The sequence below is a fragment of the Phyllostomus hastatus genome, unplaced genomic scaffold (genome assembly GCF_019186645.2).
Source record: "Phyllostomus hastatus isolate PE091 unplaced genomic scaffold, TTU_PhHast_1.1 phas_contig_40, whole genome shotgun sequence".
Lineage (NCBI taxonomy): Eukaryota > Metazoa > Chordata > Mammalia > Chiroptera > Phyllostomidae > Phyllostomus > Phyllostomus hastatus.
Window position 1 is genome coordinate 48,001,926 of NW_025333872.1, and position 20,945 is coordinate 48,022,870.

Below are 20,945 nucleotides of genomic sequence, written 5' to 3' on the forward strand. Positions count from 1 at the left end.
CACACAGTCTCACAACCTACAACTAACTGTTTTTTACATAGATGCCCAGGTAGAAGAAGTTACACTTAAGAAGAAAAGAAAATATGCTAAGAATAGGTAGAGATATAAAAGTTTTAAACTATGAAACTGTTCTAATGCAAATGAATTCAATACTAAATTTTTTTTCTTTCAGAGACAATTCTCCATGTTTTTTGTTTTTCTCCCTCATGGAAACCTAATTCAATGTTTAATTAAAATTTAAATCATAACCAAATCTGAATGTCCAATAAAGCCGTTTCATCAGCCTGTTGTCCTTCAGTCATCTCTTTTACGCTCCACCTGACAGCTTACAGAAATTATCAATACTTGGCTGGCACGCTCTCAGAGTATAAAGTGAAACGGCCTTCTGACAGTCTAAGACAGTCCAGTCTCAGCTTGAGGTGAGTTTGGACAGGAAAGGTGGCCAGATGGCAGAAAGTGTCCAGACTGAAGGGTTTGACTGTCAGGTTATTAACAATGGGAAGTAATTCGAAGGCCCTGAGCAGAAAAGTAAGAGAAAAGTATTTTAGGAACAAATGTCAGAACTGCGAGAAGGATTAACTAAAGAAAAGGAGACCAGAGATAAGAGATTATAGTGCTCAACAGAAAAACCAGTTCAGATGCATGAAATGAAAAAATAGCAAGAGTCCAGACTGCTGGTCTACCGGAAGTAGGGACCGTGATGAATCTGAGATGACTCTGAAGTTTCATAGCTAAGTAACCTGGGAAAACAGTGTATTCCCTTGGTAGAGAATAGAGACAGGAGGTAGACTGGAAGAGAAGGTGCTAGTGTTATCCATCGACTACTGTGAGAATGCTGAGACAGAAAAGGTGAAGGACCAGATCTTAATGCTGGGGATGGGAAAGAAGAACGGGAAGGTGCTCTCGAAGTACAGTGTAGGTAGGAAGGGGCAGTATCACGGAAGGGCGGGCTGAGATGATGAAGGAAAATGCAGGTGTCACGCAGAGGCCAAAGAACATGAGAAATGAGAACATACTCTCTGATTTCACCAAAAGAGAGCGACTCATGAAACAAAAGGCAGAAGCAGCAGCCTCAGAGACCATGGCATCTAGGAAAAGGGGATATTACGGAAGCCGACATAAGGTACTCTAGGTTTGGGAATGCAAAACGACAAGACTATAGTAATACATGAAGGGCCAGTGGAGATTTTCAAGGAAAGGAACTGAGTCATAATTTTTCTCTCCAGTTAAAGAAACTTAGCTTCTTTAAAATTTTTCCTATAAATAATAAAAAACCCATATACCTGTATTGGTAGACTTTTTGTTGCAACTGCTTTTTTAAGTACAAACTTTAGTTATTCTCAGCACATACAGTTATATATCCTAACACATGATTCCGCAGCATCTTTTTTTATCCCTTAAAAGTTTTATGCACTGTGGAGCAAGATTCTCAGATATCTTTATCAATCTCCCCCAGAAAACAGAAAAGTACATAAACTATACATAATCCCTTTAAAAGCATCGCCTTAAATAGATAAAATAGTTTAATTAGTCACTATCATAATGACAAGAAATTCATTGCTATGAGGTCTATTAAGTAACTATAAAGAGACTTTCATTTCATTGAAGAAGAGTTAATTTGGGGGGAAAATAGACTTTGTATGTCATAAAAACAACAGATACTTCTTTAGATTTCAGATTACAACTAGGAGAGATCTACTAACTATATATTGCTGATTGCAATACATTTCATTTTTAAAGATACTTTTTGGGCCAGAAGGGGGTTGGAATGTCTTCTTGAAGGAATACAACTATGATAACCAGAGCCCCAAGGAGAAAGCAATGTCTTATTTGAAAGACAGCAAACATGATGCATAAGAAAACATTCAAAAGAGAAAAGTAGGATCATTCTTCTAGGACACATTAGAAAAAGAGGAACAAAATCGAGATTTTTTTTACCTGAATATGTAAAAATACACTGAACCAGTGTATGAGTAATACAGTAATTATTTCTATATATTTCTAAACTGAATATAGCTCACCAAATATTTTCACATACATTATCCTATTGATTTTTATCAGGACACTGTAAAATAGAAAAAGAATGATTCTTATTTTCTCCATGAAGACAGACACTCGGACTGGAGTGCCTTGTACCAGACAATGCTCACCACCCAAGGGGTCAAGGGCTCACCGGTGAACTGAGTCGGGACGAGACTGTTAGAGAGTTAAGAGACAACAGCTGCTTAAAGAAACTAAACTGGTTCCCTGTAAACCTGTAAGATGCAAGCTATAAGACACTCTAATTAAGCAAGGAGATAAATCAGCTGACTTTTCAGACTTCTGTTTTTGTAATATTAAGATCTTCCAGAACATTACTATTTATCCCCTTCCTATAGACTCTTGCGTATCCTCCTCCTGATGTGTCTGTTAGTGACAACTCCAAAAGAAAGAGCAAACAGGCACAGGCATCTGGCAACTGTGGGACTCTAAACCAGCACTGTTGGCTTAACTATTAAAAATATGTATATACACATTTATATAAACTGCATAATCGTTTCGGCAGACTTAGTCTCATTTCTCAGAGGGGTAAGCAGTCTTGGTAAAGGTTTTTTTTTATAAACTTGCCTCACACATAATATAAAAAAAATGGTAACAGTCCTGTCTCCTGACTCCTTCCCCTTTCAAAAAGACTTGAGAAGGTATCTTATTCAAACATGACTTGTAAAAACACAACAAACACAAACCACAAGACATAAGTCACTACAGTAAAAAGTCCATGGACCAACAAGTACAAGTTTGCTTAGGAATTATACACAGATAACACTCCCAGTCAGAAAAAGTATCTTTAATTTAGTTGAACTAAAACCTCTTCAAATAGGATGTGGCTTTACCAAGTTCCAAAGATCTTATAACATACTTACGTAACCTTTATTTACTTATTTACATACTAAGTATACGCACAGGTATGTAAGAAAAATCCTAGAAAATATTTCTAACAGAACAGTACGCAATTAATTAAAAGGAGTCAGAACGATGTGCAGTAGCCAGTTATAATGAGTAGAAAGATGAATCACAAAGCATGTCAGGTGCTATCGTTTTCCAGTCGCTGTATCTCATCTTGCCCCGCTTGTCCTAGGTGAGATAAAAGTTTGCTATAGGCTTTCCTGTTCGAGAAACAAAGAAAACGAGGTCAATATATTTATTGCCTTTTCCAATATTTTTCATTTACATATTTACAAACTGAACCTGCTTGAACGTCTGTTGGTACACTCACACGATGTGATTAAAGTACTCTGATTCTTTAACAAGCTTGGGGACATACGAATCTAGGATGAGTGCCAAGCCCTTTAAAACAATCTCTTTAGGAACTACAGCCTTATCTCCGCAATGTTGCATTACACTGAATAGTTAGTTCAAGCACTATCCTCAGTAGGGCTGTAAACCTATTTAAAAAAAAAGCCTATTTATCTTTTACCAAAAACTTTATTATCTAATTGGGTCACTCAGCCTATTAACTGGATACACATGATATAGTTTATTTAGTAAATCAATCCTTCAAAAGACTGATTTGCCACCACAAATTTTACACAAAAACAAGACACAGGAGACTCTACAGTCTCCTTCCCAATGAGGGACACAATGTGTTTACAGCGACAGCAGCACTGGTGAAACAGAGCTTTCTAAGGCAGTCCCTTTGAAAACACCCAGGTGTGAACAGTTTGCCGGTCACAGTACTGCGCCATCTTTCCATTCTATGCACACCCAATTCTGGGGAATGGAAAAGTAAGCCATTCGTAGCAAGTGAATCTAGATTTTTAATTATGTCCAAAAGAATGGAATCAAATAATCACACATACCTCAGAGCGATATTTCTGCCAAGGCCCCATTTCTGTTCTGCATCTTTCAGGGCCTGAGTGAGGGTAGGAACCAAGTGAAGGACAACCTGCTGGTCCAGCACTGCTACTGTTTCTAAAATGCTGTAGGTCTGACTGTCGTATTGCATGCCATAATTCTGGATAAAATCCCTGGAGGTAAATCAAGTTACAAAGAATTACTTCTGGGGCAATTCCTGGGGCGGTATCTACGCAGCAATCACCTATAACCTGAACACAGGGAAAATCATTCTACGTTAGATTACCTTAAGTGTCTAGAGTTAAGAATAAGATGATAACACTTAAAAATGAAGGGCAGACACGGCTTACTTTGGAGTAAGCTATGAAGGAAGGGGTGGCACTGAGAGGAGGAGGGAAGAGCTGGAATCCCAGAATGGGGAATGAGGGAATCCGAGCCCAGGGGTTTTTTTGCTGCAGCCTGTGTGTTGAATTCTGGGTGCTAAGGATGTGAAAGAAAGAAAAAAATAAGTCTGCCTTCCTAGATTTTTTTTAGTACTTCCTATCTCTAGATAAATGAAACAATACTTTTATGAGAAAAGCAAGCTATTAATAATACATTTTTATATTTGGAGCTGAACAAGAGGCTCTAGACCCATAGGAGACCTTTATAAACAAGAATTACATATTTTAACTCTGAAATTTCCCCTCTCTCACCCAACAAAATAAAAACCACCTTAATAATTTGTACATAACAAACATGCATCATTTATTCACAGAAATCCTTTCTCCCCCTTAAGGTTTTCCAGTTTTCGCAAAACCACTTATTTTAGTGCTCCCAATGTAAACAAACTGTAAACACCTGACAAGGGCCAACTATGTGACAAGAATGAACACTGAGAAATCAAAGATCCAACATCGAAGAAGAAAATGACCCCAAATTACTTATGATGATAGTGCTAGGATAGAGATATATATAATAAAGGTAAACTGGCAGAAACTAGGAAAAAGAAATACTTTAAAATACTGCCCTGACAGAAAGCACAAAAGCAGCAAGGCAGGAAAAAAAGGTTCCTTACGTGGCATCGTTATTCTTGTGAACAAGCATCAGATCGACTCCTACACAGCCTGTGCTTCACAAATGAAGCGCAGTTGGGCTTTCTGGGGCCACAGTATCTCAAGCAACTACGCACCCGTGATGTGCACTTCTGTGCCGTGCACTCCTACGCTGTGTCCTGAGTAACCGCTCAGCCGCCCGAAGGCCTGGCCGCCCCTCACACCCCGTCACCATGATCCCATGATCCGCGTTCCCACCTCTTAAATACATGTGAGAATCTCCCCGACTAGGCGCACAGGTAATTTTAAGTCAGCTCACTTCTCTTGCTCCCTGGCACGTTTATTTATTTATTTTTTAATAAAACAACACAATGTAACAAAACTACTGCCAAAAATACAGTAATTGAAATACTATAAACAAGTAGTAACACATTATGTTTTGGTTAATTAGTTATTTAAAAAAACATGTTGGCTGTCAAATGGCTGGCAATAGTCCCCTTGCCAGTTGGCATGATTTCTAGTTACCTAAACACGGAAGTCAGCTGGGCGGCAGGTTCTCCTTCTGACCCCACTTGGCAGGCTTTTACCATGTACTGCAAGTTTTCTGTGGCTAGCCTTTTAACTAGGAGAAAAAATTACAGCATTATACACTGTGTCTGAATTGACCATCTGGATCCTCATTTTTATAAACACTCTTGACTTAGAAAAATATGTTGTTTTCTTAAAGTATATATATGCTTTCCTTTTATTTCTCAAAATGAAATAGTTATGAGTTTTTGTTTTCTCCCAATGTATATCTCCTAATCTATCTCCCTCTCATTTTAAGAAAATACAAAAAGCTGAAGAGTCTACTTTTTACAACTTTATACCTGAAAAAATACATGTGAAGATATGTCTTTCTCTCAAAAACAGCCCATATTCAAAAAACACTGTACCATCCTATTCTGTAGGCAGTCACATACTCACAAAAGACAGCCTTTAATAACTCAGCTAGTTTACAGACAAGCAGATTAATTTTTTTAATTCATAACCATATTTCTCCCACTAACAAATATATACATAACAAACTAGAATCTGAAAATTTACCTTCTTTAAAATTAGTCAAAGATACACACATATAAAAATCAACCATTTTTGATGCCGTCTTCCTATTAAACAGCAAAGTAACAGAAAGAACATTTGTATTCTTTACCGAATCCTTTACATTTGTGCATTGTATATAATTAAAAAAAAAATAAAAACCACTGTAGAAAATCCAACATGTTCCAAATGCTACTAAATTTTTTGTGTCATTTTAGGTCCATTAAGTTTAAGTAGCTGGGGGGGGGGGCGGGGAGTGCTATTTTTTTTTTAAGAATAAAAAAAAATTCAGAAAGTGTAACCCATTTTAGAGGGAGCAGAAAACATGATGCACATGAACTTAAATATTTAGAAACAATGTTTTCCTTGGCATAAGATAGTGGATAAAGAGGATACAGTATATTTGTCTTCATTGAGAAAATAACTTCTCACCCTGGCTGGTGTAGCTCAGTAGATTGAGCATGGGCCTGCAAACCAAAGGGTCGCTGGTTCGATTCCCAGTCAGGGCACACGCCTGGGTTGCAGACCAGGTCCCCAGCATGGGGGCAAGTGAGAGGCAACCACACATTGATGTTTCTCTCCCTCTCTCTCCTTCCCTTCCCCTCTCTCTAAAAATAAACTCTTAAAAAAATAACTTCTCATATTGGATACTTCTCATATTGATTCTAGAATCAATATCACTGGTTTTCTTTCTTTTAAAGATTTTATTTTACTTATTTTTATAGAGAGGGAAGGGGTGGGAGAATTAGAGGGAAAGGAATACCAATGTGTGACAGAAACACTGATCAGCTGCCTCTCGCAATGCCTCCAACTGGGAACCTGGCTCTCAACCCAGGCAAGTGCCCTGACTGGGAATTGAACTGGTGACCTTTTGGTTTGTGGGATGACTGATGGCCAACATTAAACCACACCAGTCAGTGACCACTGCTTCTTTTATTTAAAAGATGTTTTCTTGAAAAATTCCAGAAGGTTTTCTTCAGGAAAATATCAGAACATAAAAAAATAGTTTTCACAGCATATTAATAATAAGCTTTGTTTTTTAAACAACAGCTTTATTTAGATATAATTCATATATCATAAAACCAGACTTCTAAAAATTTACAATTAATTGGTTTTTTATTTATTAAAATTTCTTATTTATTGATTCTAGAGAGAGGAAGGAAGACAGAAACATCTATCTGTTATTCCACTTATTAATGTACTCATTGGTGGATTCTTGTATGTGCTCTGACTAGGATCGAATCCGCAATTTAGCCTATCAGGATTACACTCTAACCAACTGAGCTAACCGGCCAGAGCAATTAATTGATTTTTAGTGTATTCACAGAGTTATGAAGCCATCACCTATTTAGTTCAGAACAATTTTATTATGGCCCCAAAAAGTTTACATCTACTAAGCAGTCATTTCTTTCTCTCTCCCTCCTAGCCCAGGGCAATCTCTAATCTACGTTCTGCCCCTGACTCTTCTGGAAATTTTGTATACATAGAATCATACAACATGTGGTCTTCTGTGACTCCCTCCTTTTTTACTTAGCATACTGTTTAAGGCTCATTCACACTGTAAAATATATCAGTATGTACTCCCTTCTTTTGGCAGCCAAATGATATTCCCTAGTATGGATACACCCCATACTGTTTACCTATTCATTAGTTGATGGACAATTGGGTTGTTTCCATTTAGCTATTATGAGTAATGCTGCTACAAATATTAATGCATAGTGTTTTATTTAAAAATATTGCGATCTTTATTTTTTAATTGAACTGAGTTTTTAAAACACTATTTTTTAGATTTTTCAACAGCTTTACAGCTATATATTTCTCATACCATACAATCCACCCATTTACCATCTGCAATCCAATGATTTTTCATATATTCGCAAAGCTAGACAACTATTCTCACAGTCAATTTCAGAATATTTTCTTTACCTTGGAACTCCCCACCCCCGACTCAGCCACCTGAGCCCTTTAGCTATCATTCCCTATCCTCTGATACCCTCTAAGCAACCAGTAATCCACCTTCTGTCTCTACAGACTTACTAATCTGGGTATTTCATGTAAGTGAAGCCATATAATATGTGGTCTTTTCTAACTAGCTTCTTTCACTTAGAATAATGTTTTCAAGGTTCATTTACATTGTGGCATGTACCAGTGCTTCACTCTTTTATGGCCAAATACTCTACTGTGTGAATATATTACATTTAAAAAATCTACCCATCAGGTGATGGGCAACCTACATTTAAGTTATAATAAACAACACTGCTGTAGGCATCAATGTACAAATTTCTGTGTGGACATATATTTTTATTAATTATGGGTGTACACCTAAAAGTAGCATTACTAGGTCACATGATAATTCTATGTTTAACTGACGAACTACCAGCCTGTTTTCCCAAGTGGCTCCATCATTTTACATTCCCAACAGAAGTAAATAAAGGTCCTAAGTAATTTCTCTACTTTCAAACCTTGTTTTTATCTGACTTTTTCACTATATTCAACCTAGTGAATATAAATGTTATCTCATTGTGTTTTTGATAGCATTTCCCTGATGAATGATGATGTTGCGCACCTTTTCAGGTGCGTATTGGCCATTTGTTTATGTTCTTTGGAGAAATGTCTATTCAAATCCTTTGCCTACTTTTAGTTATTCCTTTTTATTATTTAATTGTAACAGTTCTTCACATATTATAAAAATAAGTTCCTTATATAAATGGCTTGCAAATATATTCTCCCAATCTGTTGGCTGTCTCTTCACTTTCTCGATAGTGTCCTTTGAAGCATGGAAGTTCTTCACTTAACTAAATCCAATTTACCTCTTTTGTGGTTCATGCTTTTAGTGTCACATCTAAAAATTCATCACCAAATCCAAGATCATGGAGACTTCCTCCAAAGCTTTCCTCTAAGAGTTTTATGGGTTTGGCTCTGATTTAGGCCTATGACCCATTTTGAGTTAATTTTCCTATGTGGTATGAAGTAAAGGACCAAATTCATTCTTTAGTCTGCAGCTAATTACCTGACCTAGCACAATTTGTTTAAAAGGCTATTTTCCCCTTATTAAGTCATCTTGGCACCTTAGTCCAAAACCAAACCAAACCAAACCAAAACCAGACACATGGGGTTATTTCTGGACTCTCATTTCTACTCCACTGGTCTACCTTTATGCCAGTACCACATGTCATGATTACTGTTGATTTGTACTAAGTCATGAAACTGCAAAGTGCAAGTTTTCCAACTTTCTTCTTTTTCACAATTGTTTTGTCTATTCTGGGTCCTCCACCATTACATATTTTATAGATGCAGCTCATCGGTTTCTATGAAGAAGTCTGTTGGGATTCTGGTAGGAGATGCGCTGAATTTGCAGATTGATTTGGGGAAATAATCTGAACAAACAGAAGAACAACTCTTCCTAGATGCATCAGAGAAATGAGGCCATAGGGCAAACTGTTGCCCCCAAAACTGAACATAGAAGAATGTGTCTAATTCAGTTTAAATATTTCTACTAGAATGAGCTCCAGCAGCAGGTTTCCGGTCCTTGTAAGCTGCGATTCTCTTTATTTCCCTCTTTCTTCAGTTTTAATTGACCTAACAGCTTTGGTTCGAAATAATAATCACAACAAGTATTCGGTAGTCATACCTTCTGGTTATGTGGAACAAATGACAGGGATGTCATTTACACAGGACAGGAGAGAGGGGTCGGGGACACCAAGGTAGGGGGCGCTCACACTACCATGAAGGAAAACAGTGTCATTTGAAAGTGGACTTGGACCAGTCTAAATATACTACAAATTCTGGGGAAACCATTTAAAATAAAAATTTTTAAAGGAGTATATTTGGTGTGCTAAGAGAGAAGAGAAAATATAATCATTTAAAGTGCTCAATTAAAACCATCAGAGAAGGCAGAAAAGGAGCAGAATATTAAAAAGAATAACAGTAATGAATAGTACATATATGGTAGGTATTAATCCAACTATATCAATAATCACTTTAAATGTGAATGGTCCAAATTAAATGAAAGACTGACAATAAACAAAAAAAGAAGGCCCAACTGTATGTTGTCTGTAACTGTGGCTACTTTAAATATAAAGACATAGATAGATTAAAGGGTAGGAGAAATATATGCAGTGCTAACACAATGAAAAACAGAACTGCAGAAGGTATATTATTTCAGACAAAGGAGGCTTCAGTAGCATTAGGGAACAAGTAGCATTATCAGAGAAAGAGGTATGTTACATAACGACAAACTGGGAACAGAAGAGAACTGCTTCAATCTGAGGAAGGACACCTACAAAAATCCTACAGTTGACCTCATAGTTAACAGTGAGAGGTGAGATGTGTTCCCACTAAGATTAGGAACGAGTCAAGGATGTCCACTCTTGCCACTTCCATCAACATTGTCCCAGAAGTTCTAGTCGGGGCGAGAAAAAGAAATAAAAGGCATCTAGATTAAAAAAGAAAAAGGGAAAATGCCCCTACCTGTAGATGGTATGATTTGTATATAGAAAATCCTAAGCACTCCACTAAAAACCTATTGGAATTAATAAACTAGTTCAGCAAAGTTGCAGGATACAAAATCAAAATACAGAACTGTATTTTTATGTACTTTCAAAGAACAATCTAAAAATAAAATTAAGAAAATTATTCCAATAAAATAGCCTCAAAAAGAACAAGAAATAAATTTAAGAAAAGAGAAACACAAATTTATACTCTGAAACTACCATTTTTGAACGAAATTAGACACTACCTAAAGAAAAAGATGCCGTCTTCATGGATTAAAAGAGCTGGTGCTGTTGAGGTGGTGGTGCTCCCCACACTGACCTACAAAGTAAGTGCAGCTCCCCCGAGAACCCCAGCGGACTTCTTTGTAGAAACTGACAGCTGATTCTATGATTCATATGTAACTGCAAAGGACCCAGAATAGCCAAAACAATCTTGAAGAAGAAGAAATCTGGAAGATTCAACTCTCCAATTTCAAAACTTAGTACAACCAACAGTGCTCATACAGTGTGGTACTGGCACAAACACAGATCAGTGGAACGTAATTGAGAGTCCAGAAATAAACCCACATGTCCATGGGTTTGATGTGTTTTTCTATTTGTTTTTGACAGAGGTGACAAGATGATTCAATAAGATGAGAATAACGACTTCTTAGCTCTTTACATGTTGAAGTGAAAACCAAAAGAACATCCTCCGAATATCACTGCTGACCTGGCTCTCCCCTCAGCTCCCCCGGCTTTTGCTTCCTGCCTTTCGGTGCTCTGTTGTGAGCTGCACATGCATCTTGTTAAACTTTCCTGTTGGACTGACCCTTTCATCATTATAAAGTGTCTCTATTTCTAATAAGACTGTTTTGCCTGATGGTTATCTTATCTGATATTAGTATAGCCAGGCCTGCTTTCTGTGGTTAGTCTGCAATGATGCATGTCCTCTTCACCTTTTACTTTCAATATTGAATCTAAAGTGTCCCCTACAGGTACATAGTTAGATCTTTAAGAAAAAAAATCCATTCTGACCACCTCTGTCTTTTGATCGTTCAATCCTTTCACAATTATTGTTACTATTGATATGGTTGGATTTACATCAGTCATTTTCACATCTTTCTAAATGTCTCCTGTTTTGTGTTCCTCTAGTATTTCGAAGTCTTCATCTATTAAATCCAATATTTGATTGCTCTCACCTGCAGCTTCTGTTGCCTGCTTCCCCCCCACCCCCATGTATAGATGATACCTTTTTTTTTCTTTGTATGTCTTCTAATATTTTTCTTTGTTGAAAACTGGACATTATTTAATGAAGTCTACTTCCTGTCCCTCCTGCCCACTCCCCAGGGGGAAGCCTCAGACACTGCTCCTCAGGTGCTGAGTAACCTTAGGTACGCCCACAGTCTCCACCAGAGGACGGAGGTGGCTTTGACAGTGCTCTCTTTGACTGTCCCTTTCCATGTTGACACCAGCTGTTAAGCTCCACTAATTGCTAGCTGATTATGCTATTATTTTTGAGAATGCCCTGGGGCATAAATAGCTTTACAGACTGGTCTAATCAAGTTCAGCTTTTTTAAAGGGATAAAACACTGAGGTTAGTGTTTGAGACTTGTTCTGACCCAAGGGCTCTTACCAGCTGTCTCTTTCACCAATTTTCTCACCCAACTAGCTGGCCTACAGATTATTTTATAGCTCCAATGAATCTATTATTCTCCTACCTACTGCCTTTTATCACAAACTCCACTGTTTCTGACATTCCCCTCAGGCCTGAACTTTCACACTGTGTTGCAAATGAAGTAGTTCTTTGGGGAGAGGTTCAGAGTTCCAGGCTTTAATCTTAAATGCAAGGCCTGATGCTGGGGATAGGGACAATGGTGCCTACTACATTCTGAGTGACACACCCACTTTAGGAGCTGAGTCTTGTGGAAAGAGGGGCAGCTGCCCAAGGTCCTCTCAGCTTGCTTCTCTAGGCATGGAACCCCCGCATACAAACTGTAGCCGGGATGATTGACATGCCCGTATTCCCAGTGGTGTGGCACTCAGCATACTGCAACCGTCCCAGAGCGGGGCTGAGCAGTATCAGGGAGCCCCACTTAGCCATGCTTCCCTGAAACAAAATTTAGCATCAGGTAGCGTGGAGGAACGATAAGAAATGTTGGTATACTGCCTCTCACAGGATCCCAGCCCTCCTACTGGAAACTGGGGAGAGAGGGAGCCCTATATTCCTGGATCTATTAACTCTGGAGTAGAGTTTCTGTACTTGGAGAAAAGAAGAAGTAGTCTTTGGTCAAGTACCACAGACTCTGACCAAGTTTTAGTAGATTTTCTTAAATAAATGTTTCTCCTCTCGCTATAAACTCTTAGGACTATTTCCAGAGAATTTAAATGCTTTCTTTGAAGTAATTTTCACCAGTATTGCTGGGGAGCAGGCTGGCAGAGCTCCTTACGTTGTCATGTAAGAAGTGGAACTTGTCAAGCTCTCTGTATGGGTTTTGGAGTGAACATGTGTTTAAAATACTCCAGGGCACAAAACTGGGAGTGGGCTTGCCGAGTCATTTAGTAGCACTTCTTGTGGCTGGACAAACTGTCCTTTTAAACACTGAGACAACAAGGAGAGCCAGAATTTTCTCTGAGCCAAGCATGCAGAGCTACGCTGAATTTTGCTCCTTCAAGGTGACAAAGACAGTCCAGTACTGTGTGGAGAATTCTGTATTCCGTCTGTGTTGAAGCACTCAGTAGCTCGTGTAGCCCCAGGAAGAAAGAGTATTTGATGTGAACCTCAAGAAGGAATTTATCTGCTGAGATGAACTCCCCTGGGGCAAGCGAGAGCCCAGATTTTCCGAGAAATAAGTCTGCTGACAGGGGCTCCTCATACTCTGCATACTGGGAAGAGCCTCAGACTGGAGTCTCGGATTCCTGCAGTGTGCCCTGCTGGCTTATGCCTGCTGGCAACCACCTCAGGAACACCTGGTTTCATCTTTCTACCAAAAAGACCTACCCTGTCCAATCAGAACCGCACAATTTTGAAACCTCATTTGCATAAAATTGGGATATTAGGTGGGAACTTTATAAAAGATGGCTTACTCTTTGTCTTGGTAGAGCACAATTCAGATTGCTCCCTGAATCTGTTTCTCCCAGACTACAGCTCCTTTAACTCAAATAAATACTTTTATATTTTTGCTTTATTACAGGCCTAAAATTAACTTTGGTTTAATTAATAGATATAAGAGGAAAAGCTTACCTTTCAAACGCTGGTTTTCTTCATAATATAATAAATATTACTATCATCAAAATATGAGGCTAAAATTTTATACTGTCTACTCTGTCTCAAGAAATTTTGTATTACATAACACAACAAACTTTCACTGACATTAAAACTATGCCACCCTGGCTGGTGGCCCAGTTGGTTGGAGTGTCGTCCCCTACCCTAAAAGGTTGTGGGTTCAATTCCTGGACAGGGCACATGCCTAGGCTGTGGGTTTGATCCCCAGTCAGGGCTCATATGGTAGGCAACCAATCAATGTTTCTCTCTCACAGATGTCTCTCTCTTTCAAATCAATAAACATATCCTTGGGTGAGAATTTTTTAAAAAGTCTGCATAAGTTTTCAATGAGGGCAAAATTTCTAAAGGAAAGTCTGGGCTCCATCTGAGTATTCTTCAGTGAAGGAATACTACTATGAAGTAAGGATATTTTAAATTAACATAACATTTTCCACAAAACCAAGCTTGAGAGCAGAAAGAACATTTTAAATTATTAAAGTAAGGATTAAAACAAAATATGCATAAAATTTTTGAGATAAAATGGAACATTTCAAAGAGGTATTTGAGCTTTTAGCTACCACTTTGGGCACTGCCCTCAGATCCTTGAGGATACACAGTATATTCTCTTATCACAGCAGTTATAAGTACTTAGGTAGAAACATTTGAGAAGCCCTGCCCTGAACAATCACATTATAATGATAAACACACACACACACAAGAGCATTCTATTTACATTTAAAAAATTCCTCCAGGATAGAACTGTGGCTACTATTCTGCATATTCCCAATAAGCTTATTAAAGCAGGCTACTCACAGTGGGGATTAAATAAATGATGCTTTAAAGAGATCACTGGCAGTGAGGCTAAGGAGATGGAAAACAAAAGGAATACGATCAAAGGATCCTTACAAGTTTACCCAAGAAATCAGCTTAGATATTCCAGCAGACACCTAGATAGAAGAAATTATGCTGACTTCTCACAACTTAATATTGAACAAGATGCATTTCATATTGGAATCAGATTGAACAAATATTCTTTAAGAGGTTAACAAGTCTAATCAGAGGAAGTAGCCCTTAAGTAAATTATTTGTCTTGGAAAAAACTAAATTAGTCCTAGCTGGTGTGGCTCAGTGGATTGAGCACTGGCCTGACATTTCTCTCCCTCTCTTTCGCCCTCCCTTACCCTCTCTCTGAAAATAAATAAAACCTTAAAAAAGAAAAAACTAAACTATACTGAAACATCAGTTTTTAACCATTTTATCATGCTCTACCTCAGTTATTTGGCTGGATTTTGGAGTTTGTTCTTTAGCCACAATATATACAAACTGATATGATAAGCACTTTTTTAACTATCAATTTAACTGATAGGAAAGAGTACTTATTAAATAGTGAACAGAAAAGTCTAACAAACAAACACAAAGTCAAACTCACCTTGAGGTTCACTGACCAACACCAAACACTTTAAGACACCAGGGAGCAGAAGTCCAACCTCAGAAACGTCTACGCTGGTTTCTTTGCAGAGTTGGAGGATGAAGGCCAGAATGGATGCTAAGCGAGGAGGGTGCACGAACGGTTTACACTCAAAGTAGGATTTCCTGAAAGGAAGCACAATTTTGGTTTTCTGTTGAAAGTTTTAGTACAAAAGCAAATGACATATATGTTACAGATATTGGCAAATTTTATTCCCCACAAATTAATAAAGCACAATTTCTAAAAAGCATGTACATTTTACCATGCTCTTTTCAAACACAGAATTTTAGAAGCATTTAGATGACTGCATATCTTTTTGTTCTGCTGTAAGGGCTAAGGTGGAATAGATACACAAACTAAATTTAAAGCAACCTGGTCTAAAAGTAACTTTATCAAAATCCAAATAAAAATGTAATTGTTAATTTGATTTTTTTCCTAATATAGGCCTGATCTCCTCTATTAGCTCCTCAATGAAACATTCTCTATGCCAAATTTGTGTAAAGAAGTCTCTTCTCACATTTATTTATTTGTAGGGATTTAGAAGAAACTGTTTTTTCCCCCAATTCAGTAAGAAAACTATTCTAGGAATTAGCTTCCCACTCTTAGCTTTACCTCTTTCCTTCCCTTTGGAAGTAAAAGAATCAGAGAGGTAATTTAGGATTTCATATCTTCTCTCAAAGCAGGACAAAATTTAGCATTAGAACTGAACTGAGATCATAAAGATAATTCATCTGACTCATTTTTTATCTCTACCTTTTAGAATAGTTCTTGGCTCATAACAGGTATTCAGGGGACATCTGTTAGTAGTCTCCGATGGCCTGGCTGGGGCGTCAGCAAAAGCCTACAGCACCTGGTATACCCAGGCAGTCTCCCATCCAAGTACTAACCATGTCCGACCCTGCAAAGTGTGATTACTCGATTTCTAAAAGTCTAGACAATATGAGAAATTGTCAAATGCATCTAAATCTAAACTAGACATCCACATACACTTGCAAAGCAATAATTTGCAAAGATGAGACATAGAAATCAGTGAGAATTATAAACTCCATAAGGGCAGGAACTAAGTCTTCATTATCATTTCTACTCCATGCAGTGACTTCCAACAAATATTATGTATTAGAAGATTCATTTATTCTTTGAGGACAAGAGTTTTGTCTTTTTTGTGCACTGCTGAATTCTTAATGCCTAGAACAAATGTTTACTGGGTACCTACAGTGTACCAGGTACAAGTCTAAGAACTGGAATGCAAAGTTGAGTAAAATACGGTCTCTGAAAGCAAGGGATTCAGTGTTCAGTGAAAAAGTTAGATAAGAAAAAAGAAAAGACCATCATGATATAATGTGACAGGTGCTCTGAATAATAAGCCCTGAATTCTCAGAAATTCAGAGGAAGGAGCCCGAACTAAGACTTGTTAACTGCAGGAGTAGAGAAGCATGTAATGGGGGAAGGCACAGGAGGCGATACATTCCTAAGTATTTAAAAGAAAAAGGAATTCTTACATTTTGTAGCCTTCAACTACAAATCATGAGAAAAAAAATGTTTTCAATGGCAAATAGGAAAGTCAGCTAGAGCAGCCAGGATTTTTACACTGGGCTTCAAAATAATTTTATGACCTTAAGGATTAACTTCACCTCAGCACTTGTCATTTGGTTTGTACTAAAATTACTTAAACAATGTCTCAAACATGGTGGTAGAATGCTACCATCTTGGTGGGAATTCAGATACAAGTAAGGCAAAAATATTAGAATTCTGTGAAATGAATCATCCAGAGCACATGACTTCAGAAGGAAAGAAGTGTCGTGGTACATGGAAACATGAGGTCTTAGAACGTCTAGGTGGACTTTTGTCCAGATGGATGGTCTTTTAATGTAGGGAACTATAAAGCATTTTGGAGGGGCAACAACGAAATCAGTCTCATTATGTTTGTATACAGAGTCAATTCCAGGCAAAAAGGAGGAGGTGTGGGGACAGGAGAGTGTCATAATGGAACAGTATTTCAAGAAAAGTAATCTGGCAGAATTACTTAGGCTGGACTAGAAGAAAAGATGAGATAGTGGGAGGGGTTAGGAAAATCGAGCAATAGCCTAGGTATAATGTGATAAGGAAAGAGAGATGTGAAAAGAAGGGAAGGATGGCAAAGGGGAGGGAACAAAACCATAAAGCTCCCAAACCTGGGTAATAGAACACTAGGAACACAGGAATGGTTGGAGGAAGAAAGAGTTTAGACACTCAGTTCTGTAAAGAGTGGATGGATGATATCAGGTCATTAGAAACAGGAAAAAACACACAAACAAAAAACACTGGATAAGGATATATAGTACCATAGCGTCTTAAAGTTTAAAATTTGATTTCACATGAAGGTAAATACTCTTTGAAGGCAAAGAAAAGATAATTTCTATATTGAATATTCTAATGTTGCAGCTAAAAGGCTTTGGGTTTAGTACAAAACCTCAGAAAGTTTCTTTATTTGTCTGCCTAATAATAAAACTGAGTTAAGACAGAGAATAGACTAACAAAATAGTACTTCATATCACTTCCTTTTTCATATTAGTGATATTTTCACTTATTATCTTTCATAAAATATAATTATTGTATCATGTACAGTATAAAAGTTACTGTTCATCTGATAAAAAGCTAAAATATATATACACACACCTTTAAAACATATGTAAGAAAAATAACTGATGTGTAGAGAAAACGAGCAATTTAAAAAAGCACTGTCTTAGGCTGCCTTGAACAAAAGTCATTTTAGTAACATCTTAGATAATGATGTTCAGAAAAAAAGTCTAAACTACTGGTATTCTAAGGAAGACCAATACTTTTGAAACACTTTGTTACTTTTTAATAGATTAATATATTGTAAATACCACTTATTTTTAATATTCAGAGGCACCTTATGACTTGTACAATGCATTTCCTTAGAGGTGACATCGGTGCACCATTGCCCGAGTTTCTCAATGCCAATAAAACCGGATGCTGCCCAAGATCTAGAACGTGCGGTGGCGCTGGAAGAAACCGCCTGATATACTGCTCAGTGACATTCCCCAGCAATTGATTCAAATAGGCGTTTGCATTTTGAGACTGACAACACACGTTACACATGCCCTACAGGAAGAAAAAAAAAACAAATAATATTAAAAGGTAGAGTTAACGAAATAGGAACTTACTAATTTAGTTCCCCGCATTTATATTCATGGCAGACTTTGTAACTTATCATAATCAACAAAAACACCACCTGCTATCAATAATGTTTATATGAAGTTCAGGGAGTTGCTGAGCTTGGTGACACCTATGTCATGTTGTCCCCCAAACAGACTTGTCTCTGGGGCACACCTGAAGGAAGCAGGGGAACGTGCAGGAAGATAGAGGAAGCTTCTTTCTTCTCTCATCCTCAGAAACCTTGATCACCACACTCATCGACTCCATATGTATGTGGAATTCCAAAGTATAAAATATATTTTAGGTCAGTTCTTTTAAATGTAGGGCACTGATCATTTATCTGAGACAAAACTTATGCTAACAATATTCCATGTTAAGAAAGGTGATATTTTTTCTTAATTAACAAAGGGAGAAAAATGCAGATTATGACTCAGAATAATGACTATTTTTAAGGTTTTCATTTGTCAGGCACTGTGTCACGTAGTTTATATACACTATTTCATTTAAATCAATCAAAAAACCACCGAGTTAGTGTTACCATAGCTCCAATTTTACAAGTGAGGACACTGCGGTTTAGGAGAGTTAGGAGCTTGATCAAGGTCACACTGAACTCACAATGTCGTGTTGCGCATCTGTTGATTTAATCCCTGCCCTTTGCACAGACATTAACAACATACTTCCATGTGGAATCCAGTATTTGACAGCTACAAACAAACCAAAACCACAAGAAACAGAAATTTTTCCTGCCAATATTACTTATTACTAACTGTAATCACCAACACTACAACAAATTACGATCTAAACGTTCCGTTCCCTTATAATTTGGTGCTTTGTCCTTCATAATGTGTTTTCCCAGAGAAAGAATTAGAAATGTTCATATCTACATTTTGTCTTTTTATTTTAAAGTTGTCTATTGATTTGAATGGGAAATATATACATTCAATTATTTTTGGTTTATTTTATTGATTATGCTATTAGAGCTGACCCATTTTTGTCTCCCCTTTACCCCTCCCTCCCTCTAGTAATACCCCCTGTAGTTCATGTCCATGAGTCATACATATAAGTTCCTTGGCTTCTCCCTTCCCTATACTATTCTAAACCTCCCCCTGTCAATTTTGTACCTACCAATTATGCTCCTTATTCTCTGTACCATTCCCTCATTCTCTCTCCTCCCCCTAGAAATGTTTATGCCTACATTTTAGCTATAAATATTTGCCCAATAAGAAATTTTGAAAGGTTATTTGTAATAGAAATTAGCGTAGTGCTGTTAAAACACTAGCAATTAAACAAACAATTAAAAATAATGAACACGCACTACCTCCTTTCTTTAGTGCTTTGTTTAAGGAAAAGGCATTAAATCAGAAGATGAAGCAATAAATGGATACATTTTGAAAATTCAGAAGAGGAGAGCTGGTACCTTTAAGAAATTAAAGATATAGCGCCAAGTCAATTCTGTCAAATGGATAATTCGCCAAATTTTTCAATTTACAATTCTAGAAACTTATATGACTTCTTATTAAATGTACACATCTGGTTTAGGAGGGCCCCGGAGCAGGCACTGGAAGACCCCCTGCTGCCCCCAACTCCCCCGCACCCAGCCCCCTCGGGAGTCCCCAGTGCTTTTTCAACTTGCTTTAAATGCTACTATGAATACAAAAGTAAAGAACCAACTTCAAATGAATTAGAAATTGTAAAAATCTGTTTAAAAAAACCATCTGTGGAAGAGACTGCTTATTACCTAATTGAAGTCCACGTCCCCTTCTTCCTCAGCTTCCCTTGCTGGAGCCTAAATAAGGAGCACTTATCTTTATTATCAGATACTAATGAATAAAAAAGTACACCTCCTTTCTCCTAAATGGCAGATCGATGTTTCCAAGTGCCTAATGAACATCATTAGCTAGATATTCCCAGCACCTCAAACTACAGCTGTTTAGAAATTCTTACCTTCATCCCTTCATGTCCAGAATATCTCATTTCAGTTAGTAGCACTACTACCTACATAAGCAGCCACCCTGGAATCTAAAAAGTATTGTTTTTTTCTGTTGCTCCGCAACACTCAGCAAGTCTTTCTGCCTGGAGCTCCTAAATGTTTCTGAAGTTTACTGTGAGCTCTACACCCACTGCCTTAGTTCAAAACCTTCAGATAATGAACTAGTTACTGCCTTCCAAGTCTCCAGTCTGAGCTCCACACCCACTATGTTGGCTACTGTCACCAGAATCACCTCTCTAAAGTGTAAGTATGTGTCACTCCCACCTCCCCACTCAAAGTCCATCAGGAGTCCCCATGGAAAAGAACCAGTCCGAACTGCATAGCATGCAAAGCCCCTGGGGATGTGTCTCCTCCTGTATGAATCTCCAGCCACAACTGAATTGCTTTTCCCCCCAGTAGGTCATATTTCTTACAAAAATCATGCCCTTCGCGTGCCATTCCCTCTGACAGGAACAGAACTTCAACTCCTACCCACTCTGCTCTTTGACACATAGTGTCCTGAACAGTGTCCTCTCTCACATCTCCTCATCCCAGTCTGGGCGACAGACAGATGAGGCCCTAAGAAATATACTGAGCACATTGCTCTAAGTGTCTATGCTAGTCAGCCTCCTCTATCAGCTTCCAACTTCTTGAGGGTATAGACTTTG

General features: G+C 37.8%; 1 protein-coding gene across 1 annotated transcript in view; it reads right to left on the reverse strand.

Annotated features, from left to right (window-relative positions):
• Positions 1-2,812: 2,812 nt before the first annotated feature.
• Positions 2,813-20,945, reverse strand: part of MMS22L (MMS22 like, DNA repair protein) — a 116,675-nt gene continuing 98,542 nt past the window's right edge. Inside the window, exons 21-25 of the mRNA XM_045843239.1 lie at positions 18,043-18,254; positions 15,111-15,274; positions 5,394-5,490; positions 3,840-4,007; positions 2,813-3,146 (exon numbers count right to left, since the gene is read on the reverse strand). Of these exons, the coding sequence (XP_045699195.1) occupies positions 3,065-3,146; positions 3,840-4,007; positions 5,394-5,490; positions 15,111-15,274; positions 18,043-18,254 (723 nt within the window). The 3' untranslated portion in view covers positions 2,813-3,064. The remainder of the gene's footprint in view (positions 3,147-3,839; positions 4,008-5,393; positions 5,491-15,110; positions 15,275-18,042; positions 18,255-20,945) is intronic.